At 41.8% G+C, this 16,040-nt stretch overlaps 1 protein-coding gene across 1 annotated transcript in view; it reads right to left on the reverse strand.

Annotated features, from left to right (window-relative positions):
* The window catches only part of LOC135215517 (uncharacterized), a 29,947-nt gene extending 17,351 nt beyond the window's left edge, over positions 1-12,596 (reverse strand). The window contains exon 1 of the mRNA XM_064250336.1: positions 12,311-12,596. Coding sequence (XP_064106406.1) covers positions 12,311-12,317 — 7 coding nt within the window. The 5' untranslated portion in view covers positions 12,318-12,596. The remainder of the gene's footprint in view (positions 1-12,310) is intronic.
* Positions 12,597-16,040: the final 3,444 nt, after the last annotated feature.

Here is a 16,040-nt window from a genome sequence, read left to right on the forward strand (position 1 = left end):
ATTTTGTTATTGCCAAGTGTGTCACATCACATAAGAGAGAATATTTAACCCTTGGTCCAGTATTCTTGTTTTTCCAGTAAAATTTAAAATTGTTCTTTGTTTGAAAACACCAGATATTTCTAAATTTAAAATTGCCCCTTGTTTGGAAATACCAGATATTTGTATGTTAATCTACTTCATGAATATGAAAATGCTGATAATAACCATTATATTACTGAGAAAATATCAACTAGTTTGGCATATAAAATACAAAATTTGACAAATACAGTTTTGAACCGAGTTCCTTGTTATATTTCAGGATCCATCGCAGTAACACCAGCATCCTCTTGTTTAAATAGGGCTTATCTATATTTTTAGGTGAGGCCGTGGGGGGAAGGATGGGGGCACGGTGGGTGGGGGGAGTCGCGGGGGGAATAGAATGCTCAGCAAGTTTAACTAGGGAATTTAGGATACCAGGCAAAATGTGTTAAAAGCAGCTCTTGTGTTTCAGCGCGTAAAAATCCTTGTCAATGTAGACTGCAGTTGGGCGAACGGCCTGTAAATCATGCGTGAACAAACACATCCCTCTGCTAGGCGTTCTGGAATCTCAGACGTTCTCAAACAAAGGCTAGACTCAAACACAATGTCGTCCTCGGGTTGCTTTAGTTTGACATCAACGATTGCACCCGACAGCATTTCGTGATTTTACCTTGTATTATCCGACCGGGAAAAATCTCAAAATCTCCTCCATGCGAAGCAATGCCGGTTATGCTTCACTCGGTTCTCCAAAATTGAGTCAGTGACATCAAGTTGTTATTGTTTTTATTGTTGGTGTGGTTATTCATCTAGAGTTACATTCCATCATTCTTTGTCTTAATTTCATTTCTTCAATGCATTGTAAACAGCGCTATAGTTATTATCATCGGGATCATATCTGTATTGCCCTTTTTTCATTATAATTATTTCTTTTCGTTATTCAAACATTTTATTTATCTTCAGTTGTCGTATCTCTTGGATGCCAGGTTCCCTTATCTTGATAGGTTTATGTAGCAATATGTTGGCAGATGCCAATATAGAATAACACTTCTTAGGTTAAAAAAAAAGTCGTAGGGCTGGTTATGGAAGGAGTGCTAAGTAAGACCATAAAAGAGTAACTTTGTCATTATAATTTTTTTCCATTATCTATAATTTATTCAAAATTTTCATCTTATTTTCTGGTGACCAAATTGTGAAATCTATACAAAAAAATTTCGTAAGTCTTCTCTCACATTAATCCTTTTGTTTTGTTTTGGAACTTCAGGTGGGTGGAAATATCCCTTCAATGGTAAGATCATCCTCCATTTTGCCTCTTTAGGGTGACTGAATTAATAGTATTCTCAACGGAAACAGGTGTCCTGCCCTGTGCTAGCGTTGTGGTCCCCTGCCTCTTACCCTGTGCTAGCGTTGCAGGTCTCCTGGCCCTTACCCTGTGCTAGTATTGCAGGTCTCCTGCCCCCTACCCTGTGCTAGCGTTGTGGGTCTCCTGCCCCCTACCCTGTGCTAGCGTTGTGGGTCTCCTGCCCCCTACCCTGCGCTAACGTTGCGGGTCTCCTGGCCCCTGGCCCCTACCCTGTGCCTGCATTGCAGGTCTCCGGCCCCTTACCCTGTGCTAGTGTTGCAGGTCTCCTGCCCTTTACCCTGTGCTAGCGTTGCGGGTCTCTGGCCCCTTACCATGTGCTAGTGTTGCAGGTCTCCTGGCCCTTACCCTGTCCTAGCGTGCGCTTACCCTGCACTAGCATTGCGGGTCTCCTGCCCCTTACCCTGTGCTAGCGTTGCGGTTCTCCTGCCCCTTATCCTGTGCTAGCATTGCGGGTCTCATGGTCCCTTACCCTGTCCTAGCGTGCGCTTACCCTGCACTAGCATTGCGGGTCTCCTGCCCCTTACCCTGTGCTACCGTTGCAGGTCTCCTGGCCCCTTACCCTGTGCTAGCGTTGCGGGTCTCATGGTCCCTTACCCTGCCCTAGCGTCGCGCTGATCATGGCCCTTACCCTGTCCTAGCGTGCGCTTACCCTACACTAGTGTTGCGGGTATCCTGGCCCCTTACCCTGTGCTAGCGTTGCGGGTCTCCTGGCCCTTACCCTGTCCTAGCGTGCGCTTACCCTTCGCAGTGTTGCGGGTCTCCTGCCGCTTACCCTGAGCTAGCTTTGCGGGCCTCCTGGCCCCTTATCCTGCCCTAGCGTTGCGGGTCTCCTGCCCCTTACCCTGTGCTAGCATTGCGGGTCTCCTGGCTCCTTACCCTGTGCCTGCGTTGTGGGTCTCCTGCCCCTTACCCTGTGCTAACATTGCAGGTCTCCTGGCCCCTTACCCTGTGCTAACATTGCAGGTCTCCTGGCCCCTTACCCTGTGCTAACATTGCAGGTCTCCTGGCCCTTACCCTGTGCTAACATTGCAGGTCTCCTGGCCCCTTACCCTGTGCTAACATTGCAGGTCTCCTGGCCCTTACCCTGTGCTAACATTGCAGGTCTCCTGGCCCCTTACCCTGTGCTAGCATTGCAGGTCTCCTGGCCCCTTACCCTGTGGCCGAGCATTGCAGGTCTCCTGCAGGCCCCTTTAACCCTGTGGCTAACCATTGCAGGTCTCCTGGCCCCTTACCCTGTGCTAACATTGCAGGTCTCCTGGCCCTTACCCTGTGCTAACATTGCAGGTCTCCTGGCCCCTTACCCTGTGCTAACATTGCAGGTCTCCTGGCCCTTACCCTGTGCTAACCATTGGGGGGGGGGGGGGGGCAGTCTACACCCTGGCCCCTTACAACCCTGTTGCTAGAACATTGCCAGGTCTCCTGGCCCCTTACCCTGTGCTAACATTGCAGGTCTCCTGGCCCCTTACCCTGTGCTAACATTGCAGGTCTCCTGGCCCTTACCCCTGTGCTAACATTGCAGGTCTCCTGGCCCTTACCCTGTGCTAACATTGCAGGTCTCCTGGCCCTTTACCCTGTGCTTAACATTTGCAGGTGCTCCTGGCTCCTTACCCTGTGCTAACATTGCAGGTCTCCTGGCCCCTTACCCTGTGCTAACATTGCAGGTCTCCTGGCTCCTTACCCTGTGCTAGCATTGCAGGTCTCCTGGCCCCTTACCCTGTGCTAACATTTGCAAGGTCTTCCTGGCTCCTTACCCTGTGGCTAACATTGTCAGGTTCCTCCCTGGCCCCTTACCCTGTGCTAACATTGCAGGTCTCCTGGCTCCTTACCCTGTGCTAGCATTGCAGGTCTCCTGGCCCCTTACCCTGTGCTAACATTGCAGGTCTCCTGGCCCCTTACCCTGTGCTAACATTGCAGGTCTCCTGGCCCCTTACCCTGTGCTAACATTGCAGGTCTCCTGGCCCCTTACCCTGTGCTAACATTGCAGGTCTCCTGGCCCTTACCCTGTGCTAACATTGCAGGTCTCCTGGCCCTTACCCTGTGCTAACATTGCAGGTCTCCTGGCCCTTACCCTGTGCTAACATTGCAGGTCTCCTGGCTCCATACCCTGTGCTAGCATTGCGGGTCTCCTGGCTCCTTACCCTGTGCTAGCATTGCGGGTCTCCTGGCTCCTTACCCTGTGCTAGCGTTGCGGGTCTCCTGCCCCTTTTACCCATGTGCTAGCATTGCTGGTTATCCCTGGTCTCCTTACACCTGTGCTATAACATTGCCAAGATTCCTCCCTGGTCTTCCTTACCCTGTTGCTAGCCATTGCCAGGTCTCCTGGCCCCTTAACCCTCTTGCTAGCATTCTTGCGGGTCTCCTGGCTCCTTACCCTGTGCTAGCGTTGCGGGTCTCCTGCCCCTTACCCTGTGCTACCGTGCACTTACCTTGTGCTAGTGTTGCGGGTCTCCTGTCCATTATCCTGTGCTAGCATTGCGGGTCTCATGGTCCCTTACCCTGTCCTAGCTTGCACTTACCCTGCGCTAACGTTGCGGGTCTCCTGGCCCCTGGCCCCTACCCTGTGCCTGCAGTGCAGGTCCCCTGGCCCTCACCATGTGCCCACGTTGTAAGTCCCCTGCCCCTTATCGTGCAGGTCCTTGGCCCTTACCCTGTCCTAGCGTGTGCTTACCCTGCGCTAGCATTGTGGGTCTTCTGGCCCCTGACCCCTACCCTGTGCCTGCATTGCAGGTCCCCTGGCCCTTACTCTGTGCCTGCATTGTAGGTCTATGGCCCTTACCCTGTGTCTGCGTTGCAGGTCCCCTGCCCCTTACCTTGTGGCTGTGTTGCAGGTCCCCTGCCCCTTACCCTGTGCCCTGGTTGCAGGTCCTTGGCCCGTACCCTGTGCCCTGGTTGCAGGTCCTTGGCCCTTACCCTGTGCCCTGGTTGCAGGTCCTTGGCCCTTACCCTGTGCCCGCGTTGCAGGTCCCCTGCCCCTTACCCTGTGCTAGCATTCCAGGTGTGCTAATTACCCAGTGCTAGCTTTTCAGGTCTCCTGCCCCCTATGCTGTGCTAGCATTGAAGGTCTCATGCCCCTTACCCATTGTTAGTGTAGCAGGTCTCCTGCCCCCTACGCTGTCCTAGCATTGCAGGTCTCCTGCTAATTACCCTGTGCTAGCTTTTCAGGTCTCCTGACCCCTACACTGTGCTAGTGTTGCAAGTCTCCTGCCCCTTACCCTGTGCTAGTGTTGCAGTATTGTGGATATGAATGAAGTTGACTCTGATTCAGAGGAGAACAATTCATTATAGGTGATGTGTCTAAGGTGAGAAAGTCGGATGTGATGGTACCTTCTTAAACAAAAATAATAGGTTAAGATGGGCAGGATTAAGGAAGGCTGAATTGGGATCGTGTAAAAGTGTGACAAGGGCGTGTGGTGTTCCAATGGCTGTTTGACATTCAATCAGATGGAGTGAATATCTAGTTGGTGAAAGGATAAGAATGTCGGTAGAATGTTGTAGGATGTAGCAAAACTAGGCATTTCTAAACTGCCTGAAATTTCAGGCAGATAACAGCATGCACTTAGTGACATTTGATCTCCCCAGAGGATAGTGCTAAACGGTGACTAGCCTACACTGTTTCGCCGTGTTTAGTACTAGCCCCTAGGTACCAACAGTCCCTAAGTGCATTTCGCTATTTGCCTGAAGTTTCATGCAGTTCGAGAAATGGCTGGTTTTGCGATCTGCCTGTAACGTATATAAAACGAAGGTTGTGATTCGAATTTGGAGAGGCTAACTTTTGGCGCAAAATGATTGAGGGGATACAAAAATTTAATCTTTTGAATGACTGGTTCTGAGGAAACGATGGGTCATTGTTGTGTGTGAGTGTTGTGAATTATATCATAACAGAGTGACGTCATGGCGTTTCAAACTTTCATAGTCATTTATCCTCGACAGCTGAAGCTGAAGATTCTGACTTACAAGAAACCACTGGCCTGCTCAATTTTTGTCTTGGTTTCAAGTCCCGTAATTTTTCTCAGTTTGGTTAGCAGGTTGTACGTTATATACACAACCAGATTGCTAGCAAATTGACATGCTGGATATTTTTCTTTTGGGTAAGACTTTGAATCCTATTTCCAGTGAATGCGCTAATTTGAGGCTGTTTGGATAATTCAATTCATTGTCCTTCGGATGAATATAACGCTAAAATATACTCATAAATATGGTGGAAAAGCTTCTATGCGTAATCCCCACTGGGATTTCCTTAAGTATGTGCAATGTTATTTTTTTTATTTATACAGTTTAATGGTTAACAAGAGAAACACTCAAGCAATTTGTCACTTAAGATCATTATATTCTCCACAAGAGTGGCAAAGGAAGCTGTACTATGTAATCATCGTGACAAAGCCGTCATTTTACTATAAAATGCTTTCATAGATAATGTTACGTAGGTGGCACAGATTTTGAGACCTGCCTCTCTGAAGTGATTTCCTCACATAAATGTGCTTCCTTCGTTTTATTCCAAAACTGTCAAGGACATCAAAAGTGCGCCTGGGGAGTGTTTATTCTAGGAAATACGGGGATTTTTTTTTTTATTTTCTTCGCATTTGGGATTGGAAATATGCAAACGCACCTCCAAAAGAATTTTACTAACGTGTAAGATTTGTTTAAAGAAAAGAATTGGATGTAGGAAGAAGAAAGATCGCATAAACAGCCACACTCATGCACCAATCGGTGGATCAAGATTGAACCCAGTATAAAATTTCCATTGATTCAGATTCGCATTACACTCCTGCGCTTACACCAGAGTGCCATCGGTGTTGTAACACGCTATGTTCAAAGTGTCATTCACCTCTCTCATGCACACGTCCTTTCATTTCCTGAATATGAAAGACCTATCGCTCTAATATTCCAGTACACAAGAGACGTAACTCTTTCGAGTTCTCCTTTCTTGTTCTTTTCAGTTCCGAATGACGCCCTTTTAAACTGCCTTTTCACCGAAGAAAACGGCCCCGCTTAATCTTTTATCACATTTTGGTCATCTACAAATTTCTTGCCAATTCGGTGAGAAATGTGTAAATGACATTTACATTCAGTTCAGACAATTTTACTCATATTGGTTCTCCATTCATTATTTATTCATAGCCATACACACACACACACACACACACACACACTACCAGCAATCAGAATAGGCTCAACAACCCATTCATACACACACATCTCATCTTGGAATTTTCTTCAGTACTCTCATCGGCTCATTTTGTAAATGAACGCCATGTTCTCACATTCTTACATTTATTCACGAGTGCCTACATGGGTCGACGACTTCCATTCTCTCTCTCCATCCGCTCTAATATTGGCTATTCCATCATCCTTGCTTCATTTGACATCCCCACGTTTTATTACCACCTCTCTACACCCTTCGTAACAAATATAGTTCTCACTACCATGAATAGATAATGCTATAGACACTCCATTTGCAGTAATTTCTCTTATCTGTAGCTTGTACCGACATTCACCATTTTTACTCATTTCTTTCATTATTTCATCCATAGAATATACGGAAGCACAATGTACCCTAGACCCGGGACTAATTTATACCCGAATGGTCCCTTTCTCATTTACATATTTATATGGAAAGTTCATTTTTGTTATAAAAATGAGTCATTACTCTTATTAAACGGTATTATTTACCACAGATCCCTTATACTTACTACATCATATGTCTATTGATTTTACCAAGAGCTTTCTTCCGGCCTCATTTTCATTCCCTAATAAGCGTTAGGTCACCTGTATTACTTTTCTCATCCATAAGCTTCTCTAAATATATTAAGGAATATTTTTTCCTTATAATAATCTTATAGATATTATCCATCACCTATTACCTTATTAAATTTTCCTTCATCTTCGAACAACTTCCGCTCTGCAAATAAAACTTTCAACTACACCTCAAAACCATAACACAATTCCGTATGTAATTCCATCTCCTTATAAGGCATTTTACATAATAGTTTTTTTCCTCTTGACATTCTTTTATTTCCATCAATATTTTATTAGTATCATTTCAATCTTTTTTTATCTTTTCGTTCAGTAACTGTTAGATATATCAAAGAAGATTAGATTAAGAGTTTAGGGAAACGATATGTTCCCGTTATCATTCATATTTTTATGTTCATTATTCCTCATGCAATTTTCTTAACCTATACAGTATTAATAGCTCTATAAAAATATGACCATACCATATTCTCAAAGTAGCTATCGCTGACGACAGAACGAAGCCCCACCCCATAGTGGGGTAGCGCCGTCAATATACCTCATGCGGTGCACTGTAGGCAATGCTTAAGGTTCTTTGCAGCGTGCCTTTGGCCCCTAGCTGCAACCCCTTTCATTCCTTTTACACTACCTCCTTTCATATTCTCTTTCTTCCATCTTACTTTCCACCCTCTCCTAACAGTCGATTCATAGTGCGACTGCGAGGTTTACCTCCTGTTACGCCTTTCAGACCTTTTACTGCCAATTTCTGTTTCAGCGCTGAATGACCTCATAGGTCCCAGTTCTTGGCTTTTGGCTAAATTCTATATTCAGTTGAGCTCAGAACTAAGCCGCGCATGTTCGTCACTTTTCTGTTACGATGACTCAAAAAGAAATGAAAGGGGAAAGGAAATTCCAAGGTCTCAATATGTCAAAATAGGAGTTGCGCTGAATAACACATTCAGTGCAAGAAATTTTCCTTTACAAACCTTCCGAAAATCAAAAGCACTTCAATTCCTTGTATTCGTATGCCACAGAGCTTACCAAACCTGCGGAAAACAAACATGCATTCAGTAATGATAACATTCGAATTGATGAATTGACAAAATGGAGGCATTCAATGTATTCCTGAGCTAAATCCATTTAAGACCACATCCTGAAGGAACAAAAGGCCAGTTTACTATAGGTAAAGAGTCAATCAATGTGAACTCGTTCGCACTCTTACGGTGGCTGTATTGGTGCCACTCGCGGTGGTGGGGTAGGTAAAAGCTTCCACTGACGTCCTGGATTTGTATGGCTTCTTGGGTTCGCGCCTGGGACCAGGCAAATCTATTATCGTGTAAAAAAAATTCCCCTTCGGTTAAGCATATATGAAAATATATTAATTCCGAGGTAGAGCGAATTAGATATTAAAGGACATTGTAGCTCGATGTATGTATATGAATCACGGTAATGTGATATGACGTATATATAATATATATACATAAATATATATGTGTATATACATACATAATATATACATATATATGTATATATATACATATACATATGTATATATACATACATAAATATATATGTATATATATATATATATATATATATATATATATATATATGTGTGTGTGTGTGTGTGTGTGTGTGTGTAGTATACGGGGAAGGGAAGTGTTGGGGCAGGGTTGGCTGTGTGGGTGTGTTTGTGCGCGTGTGCCTGTTCGAAGACATTATCTGCATTCAGTGTCAGAAAGTCGCCCCACTTCCCTCGTGCTGTAACCGGATATCGTCTTTGTTTATGCAGACTAATTATTAATTCTACGGTCTTCAATTCTTATGTAATGCCGAAGTTACTCGAATGACGTCACGAGGAGAGACGATGATGTCAATGGGTGCTCGGCGCTAGCGATGATGACAATCCCAGCTGCCGTTAAATGGCATCGTAAGAGATTTGACGCTTCAATTAAAATCCCATTCAGCCTTTGATGTGGCTTGTTTGGAACTGCACGCGATGTCTCTGGCTTTCTGTGTACGAGTTCACTGGCCTTGACCTGTTATCAAAATGACCACTGTATTTCCTTACTTGTCCGGTATTAATGTCTGTGAAAGTCTCGGAATTAATTAGTCTGAAAGATACCCTATACCACTGCTCAAGTAACACACAACGGTAAACGTCTCACTTTGACCTAACCTATCCTTTACTGTTGCCGTTATAAAACTGGTAAGCAGACCAGCTGAGAGGCTTACACAGTAATACAGCAAAAAATATCATGGCACAAGTTTCCCTCAGGAAAGGAAAATTCGGAGTTTGCAGATTTTTTTTTTTTTTTTTATACTGGGTTTTTATGCTGTGAACTTCAATTTCGATCCTCCTCCGGAGAGAACCTTATTCTTTGTCCGGTAAAGATTTTCATTTTTATCAAAACTTCTCTTTTTTTTTTTTCTTTTTTTTTCATTTACGATGGAAATTTGCTATCGTTCATTTTCGACTTCACTAAATTACCCATAAAAATATTCTTTTGATTCTGCCGTTTTGTTTTCGCACCAAAAGTTTAATTCATTACCGATTATCCATTTGAGTTTTCAGATTAAAAAAAAAAAATCACTACCTCACAATTGCATATCAAACGTTTTACTGCTTTTCGTTTTTTTTTTCCGAAAGCAGAAAGGATTAAAAAAAAGCAGTAGTCTTGCCATGCTGCAATATCAGCATCTTCGAGAATTTTCATCCTGTTGGGTTTGTACTTAAATCACTTCCATCAAAATTGTTGTCTACTAGTTACCAGCGTGCTCATAACTCCGAAATGGATAAGTCAATAAATAAAAAATCTCAAGTTTCCGTTCACTATATAAAAAAAATCTCAGGATGTAGTCATTGACTAATAAAAACCATTCCAGAAAGGTCGATAAATCTCTCGGCAATTTTTTGGAAAAATTATCCTAAAATCAGGAAAATAATGGAGGCGAAAATCATCCTAATTTGTAGGTAAGAAAAGCTCCTAATGATAAACAACGAGCACAACAGTCTCTGTTGTTGTGTCAATTTACCTTCTCGTCCATATCTGTTTTGTTTCTGTTCGAAGTCCTTATCCGGTAAAATTGAGAACTCAGATAAAAGTGTTTTGTGATTGCGTCAATGAAACTAAATGGCGTGCAAGTAGGCAAATGAGTTAGTACTCATTTGATTTCCGTTACCTCTGTTATGGATTTGTTACTGTTATTCTTTAGAAATAAATATATTGAATAGAATTATCACGTTCTCTACAGAGCTATTTTTCATCAATTTAACGATTCCCATTTGCTGTAAAACTGCTTTTTTTCTGCTTATATACTAATAAGAGTAATTGGCGGACATTTCTCTCAGCAATAACCCGTTAATTGGTTTTATTGCAGTGGAAATATCAGGGCTCTTAAGCCTGAAACTAATCAGTTGAAAATTATACCAGAGGTATTCACCCTTTATGATCATTATTTAATTTCACTAACTGTATTTATGCAAAAGCTTAATTTAAAGCATCCTTAATTTGTCCTATGCCAGGAGACGTGAACAGCTTGCTGTTAATGCGAGTTATCTCATGAAATCTTATGAAAAAATTGTATGTACCATTCATGAACACATAAAACTTACAACAAAGTTGATAGAATCGCAAAGTTGAGAGGGCTGAGGATTTATTTTGTAAAAACTTTTTGACAATGACTAAACTTCTTTGGATGAGACTGAAACTTATGTTGGAATGTGCAATTCGAGAATAACTGGTTGTACTAACAGATGATTCTAAGACGTGTCTGCGTTGTGCCAATGACTATGTAATATTTTGATGGTCGGGGTAATGAGAGGAGATGCGGAAATCACGAAAAAATGTAGATGCAAAGTAGTAGTTAGACAAGAAAATGGGTAGTAAATTGGGAAATGAATGATACTGCGTTAATTATCTATAATGAAATTAACGTAAGGAGACTGATAAAGAATGTGCAATCTTTTTTAAGAGGATAAAGTTGAAAGTGACATATTGAGGTAAAGTGAACCTTGAAGTTGGAAAAATGATTGTCAGCATGGATGGCAGACTGGGTTGTCAATGGAAGTAAAAGGTAGAATAAATGAAGATAATGTTAAGCCAACTCTCTCTTTTATGAAAATGAAGCTTCGATAGTCAATGTATTTGAAAGAAATGCGTAGAAACTGTTGAGATAACCTGATGGGTCGTAACTTAGAGTAAGAGATGTTGAAAGGGTGAGGAAAATAGATGGAAAGGAATACAGTAAATAGAACAGCATAACTGGAAAAATGGAGTAGAATGTATTAAAATGGTTTGGTTATGTGGAGAGGACTGAGAAAGTTTTATTGTCCAAGAAGCACTAGAGTACATGCAGATGTACTGATACACAACTGAAGATCATCTTTGTAGTTATGCGAAGTTGCAAAGTTGTAAGTTTTCTGAACAGGATTTCTTCCTTGATTCAGTAGTTACATAATAAATGAGATAGGGAATTCTTTCGTTTTTTTTTCCTATTTTTAAAAATGGCTATCAAGAAAAACACGGTTCTGGTGAAAATTGAAATAAATAAATATATACATATACATATATATGTGTGTGTATGTATGTTTATGCGTGCGCATGTGTACGTGCGTGTAGGTGTGTGTGTGCGTTAGCGAGCGCACTTGCCCACACACGCACGTATACAAGGGTCACAGGGAACTTGGCAGGCAAGATTTTTAGGAAACATATCAAAACGTTCAAACAATAAATAACAATTGGGTCTATAACCCGACATAATTTTATCAGTACTTTACGTTTTTATCATTACTGGCATCAAAGTCTTTTCATGCAGACCGTTCAGTAACATGAATATTCTGTGCATATTCATAGATTATATACTATAAACACATGAACATGCATCATAGAGAGTTTATGTTGCGCTTCCTCTGCAAAATTATCTAAGATTCATCTGTTTTTCTTTTGGTAGGGTTGCCATTCATTCTCATCGTCTGATAAGACCATTTTCACATAGATTTTAACGACGAATGTTGCTCATATCTTTTCTCGTCCTCTTCACTCGCTAATCTATTCTCTGTATTTAATTACCTACCGTTAATCATGAAGAGACAATCACTTAACCATATTGCTCCTTAAGTAGATAATTGTTCTTCTGATTTACCTTGTCCACATGCCATTCGAAAGCAAAGAAAATAAATAAATAATAAATAAATATTACCAGACATTTTCTGCCGTGGGCCTGAGTTTTTTTATTTTGTTTTTTTCTAGCAGTTATAAGTTTTGTACACTGGCGACGTCAATGCTTGAAGTAGGTTTTTTCCAAAGCGTTGGAGTCAGATCAGCGCGCGCTCACGTTTTCTTGACAACAACGTCTTCCTTCACCACCAAGTCGACAATACTAAAGAGTCTTGTTTAATCACCATCAACTCCAGCATCCTCACCCTCAACGGCAGCACTGTCTTCACCTCTGCCGCAATTTCTTCAACAAACACCGCACCCAGCTCCTCCTCCTCCTCCTCCTCCTCCTCCTCCTCCCTCTCCTTCACCTCCACCTCCACTCTTCCTCCCTCATGCAAACCACAGGAAAGCAGTCATTTGCTTTTATGCTGGTTATTGAATGAACAACATTGACTCGCTCATCTTTTTACAGCCAGTTTTGCCTTTCCGTTGAGGCTAGTGGTTTCTGCTCTGTTGGTATGGCATTGCTTTTGCAACGCGAATTCTTCTAGAAAGGCCAGGAAAAAGAACTGACAAATGTGCGTTGTTTGACAACGAACCTCCCCAATCATCCGTGTAATCTCCATTATCATTATCATCACCAGGAGAAGAAACACCTGTGAATGGAATATCTACGCGTAGTGCACACACTTCTCAGCCGGGACGAACTGTATTCAACAGGCGGAATGAATCTTATTGGTGCGCTTATAACCCGTTCTGGTTCTATCTAGCCGTTGGCATTCGCTCAAGAGTTCGCGAAGCTGAGCGTTGTTTTGATACGTTGCGACTCATTCCGAGGAGCAATTAACATAACAGCCCAATTACTGAAATGTTAAGTGGCATCGAAGGTGCCATGTGAAAATAAAATATAGATATGTAGCCTTAGCAATTTTCTTGCGGCCCGCAGTGTTTACGACGAAACCCCTGCAAATAAGATAGAAACATTTTTTAAGAAAATGACGTTACGAAAGTCTTATTATTGCAACACTTAAATTTTTAAGCTCGGTTTAAACCTGCCTCGAGCTTGAGTCGCTCGGGTCAAGATTGTCCCGGAAATGAATCGAGGCTAGGCATTGCAAGTGCCTGGATGCCGATGAACTACCAAAGAGCTTTTGATTATCAGCTATTGCTGTTTGTTCTGTCTGCCTCAGCATCATGACAGCGAACAAAAGCAGTCACATGCTGTAGCGGTTTCTGTGCAATACCAGTTTTACTGAAGTATTGTTGGTAAAAGTTTACATTAATTGCCCGAATTATTTGAACCCTTTTATCTAAATGTAAAAATGAATAAAAAAAGTGAATAAACTTTTAAAGAGGAAAAGACCAATTAACTATTCATGAGCATTACAGCGTCCTTCCTTAACGCAAAGACACTTTGCCTGCTTGCGTATGTGCGTCATTTTTTTCACTTACGCAGTTTCCTTAACAGCAATGTGCGTTCTTTCGTCTCATCTTTGCATTTCCTGCTGCCAATTGCCATCGCTTTCTCACGCTGAGGAGAGGGTCTTTAGCTTGTTAAGCGGAAGGGCCTCACTTTTCTAATCTTCCCTTTGATGTACTTGATGGGATTCTTCGTCAAAAGAAAAAAAATGCTAGATGTTTGTACTTCTACCGAAGTCGAATATTGCGCAATAATCACGAAAAATCAAATTGTATAGGTACACATACGTATAAACAGACGCCATTTGTGTGTGTATGAGTGTGCATGCTCATCGTCAACAACTTTCTTTACCACAACCATAGCATGGCGTCAGTAATTCTGCGTAGAATGGCACCTGACAACACCATATTTATGGTTAATGTTCCAATAAAACCAAACTAGCAAATTGGATAAGAACCGTGTAGGTATGTCCTTGTCACTCGCACAAAACAAGCTTGTCAAAAACCAGTGCACGCCGGAAATGAAGTTGAAAATAATACATGACGTAAATGGACTTCGTTTATTCATAAATTATCTGAAACTAGGCTGCCCTATACCACCTAGTTTTAGATCAATTATCCTGTGACAATTATTTGTTATTCGTTGTTTTTTTCAGAATTTTTTAGCAGATTTGGATGAAACCTTCAATATACAATTATTTTGCTGAAAATTACGCACACACTAAAAGGGTGAATACATTTTAATCTCAAAGATATTTTCAAAATTATCCACAAATCATGTTTTATAATATCAAGGGTGTATGCTACCCAGATGTATCAATGACTTACGTTTCCTAGGGTTTTTGCAATCATTACAATGCAGGAATTATTCAGTCTGTTCATGAATGATCTCAAGAACTCGAAACTCTGCCGTAGGATTTTGCGATGTTTGATATAATATACTGATCACTCATTCCTATCAACATGCTCACAAAACTTTTCAGATAATATTGTCTCTGTACTACATGAACCATAGCAGAAGCACAGAGTGGCAGTCGCAGGCTGCCGTTCATCCAGACTATCCTCAAGGCATGCAAGATCATCTGATGAGCCTTCATTGGTTGATACGACTGAACTTACTAGACTGCTTATGTTCCTTCATCATTGGGCATTAAAGATCTAAGTCATCAGGCGTGACTGTCAGCCAACACCACTTCACCAGTAGACTTGACTACCCTCAGTGTATCCAAGATCATCTGTTGAGTCTTCATTGGTTGATACGACTGAACTTACTAAGGCTGCTTCTGTTCCGTCATCACCGGACATTAATGATCAATGTCTTCTGTGGTGGCTCAGCATAATTACAAATGCCTCGAGGTATGGCAGCTTTATACCAGGATGCTTTTTTAGTCTTTCATGATTATTGATGACTGACCAGCAGACTTTAGATATGGCTCAAGAGGTAAGAGTTCATGCATGGCTATCAGCTAGCACGACTTCACCAGTAGACTTGATTTTATCTGGGTCATCGCTCGTATTGAGCATTAGCACCACCCACAAGTTGATGAAATGGCATTTCTCGTTGAGGAAGGCATGATAGGCGAACGTTAGAGGATACAACTTTCGGGTCTAACTCCTCTTAAGGAAGGAATGTCTCAACACCACTTTGGTGCCACAGTCTTGGTAAATAATCTCGCCTTTTCTAGCGTCTTGGTACCGAAATCTGCTCGATGCTTAAAGTCACGGTGCTCATAGAAACCTCTTTACATTTTTTTAATATTATTATTATTTGTACATTAATTAATACAAAAGAAATTCTTGCTTGGGGTCACTGCTTCAGTTTATTGCAGGTTGACACGACCACGTGAGCAATCTGAATCAGTTCATTATATTTTAATGTAGTTTCGGCAGTTCCGCTTAGTTCTGCTTACGTATGATATTGACGACAAAACTTTGATTGGGAACTTTTAACGATCAAAACTTAAAAACATAAATTTGTATGAAAATACTGTTGTGCTGTATCGATTTGATTATAGTAAATATATGCTCATCTATGAAGCACTGGAAATGTCGTAATTCCTAATGTTCAGTAATGGGTAAACTTTCAGTAAAGAGTAACATGGCTTCCATAACAACAAATTGACAACCCACAGCGAAAGAGAATGTTGCCAGATAAATATACATTTGCCTAGTTTCTCACCTATAATAGTTCACTCCTTCATTAGATATCTTAACGCTCAGAACACACAAAAATTTAGGTGAAGAATTAAACTTCTCCCAACGTCAATTCTGTTTGGATTAAGAACACACGTCATAAAAACAAAAGGTATTGCGAAATTAAGCGCAACAATGCAAGGGAGCACCGCACTTTA

This window comes from Macrobrachium nipponense, chromosome 5, assembly GCF_015104395.2.
Source record: "Macrobrachium nipponense isolate FS-2020 chromosome 5, ASM1510439v2, whole genome shotgun sequence".
In the NCBI taxonomy this organism is placed as follows: Eukaryota; Metazoa; Arthropoda; class Malacostraca; order Decapoda; family Palaemonidae; genus Macrobrachium; species Macrobrachium nipponense.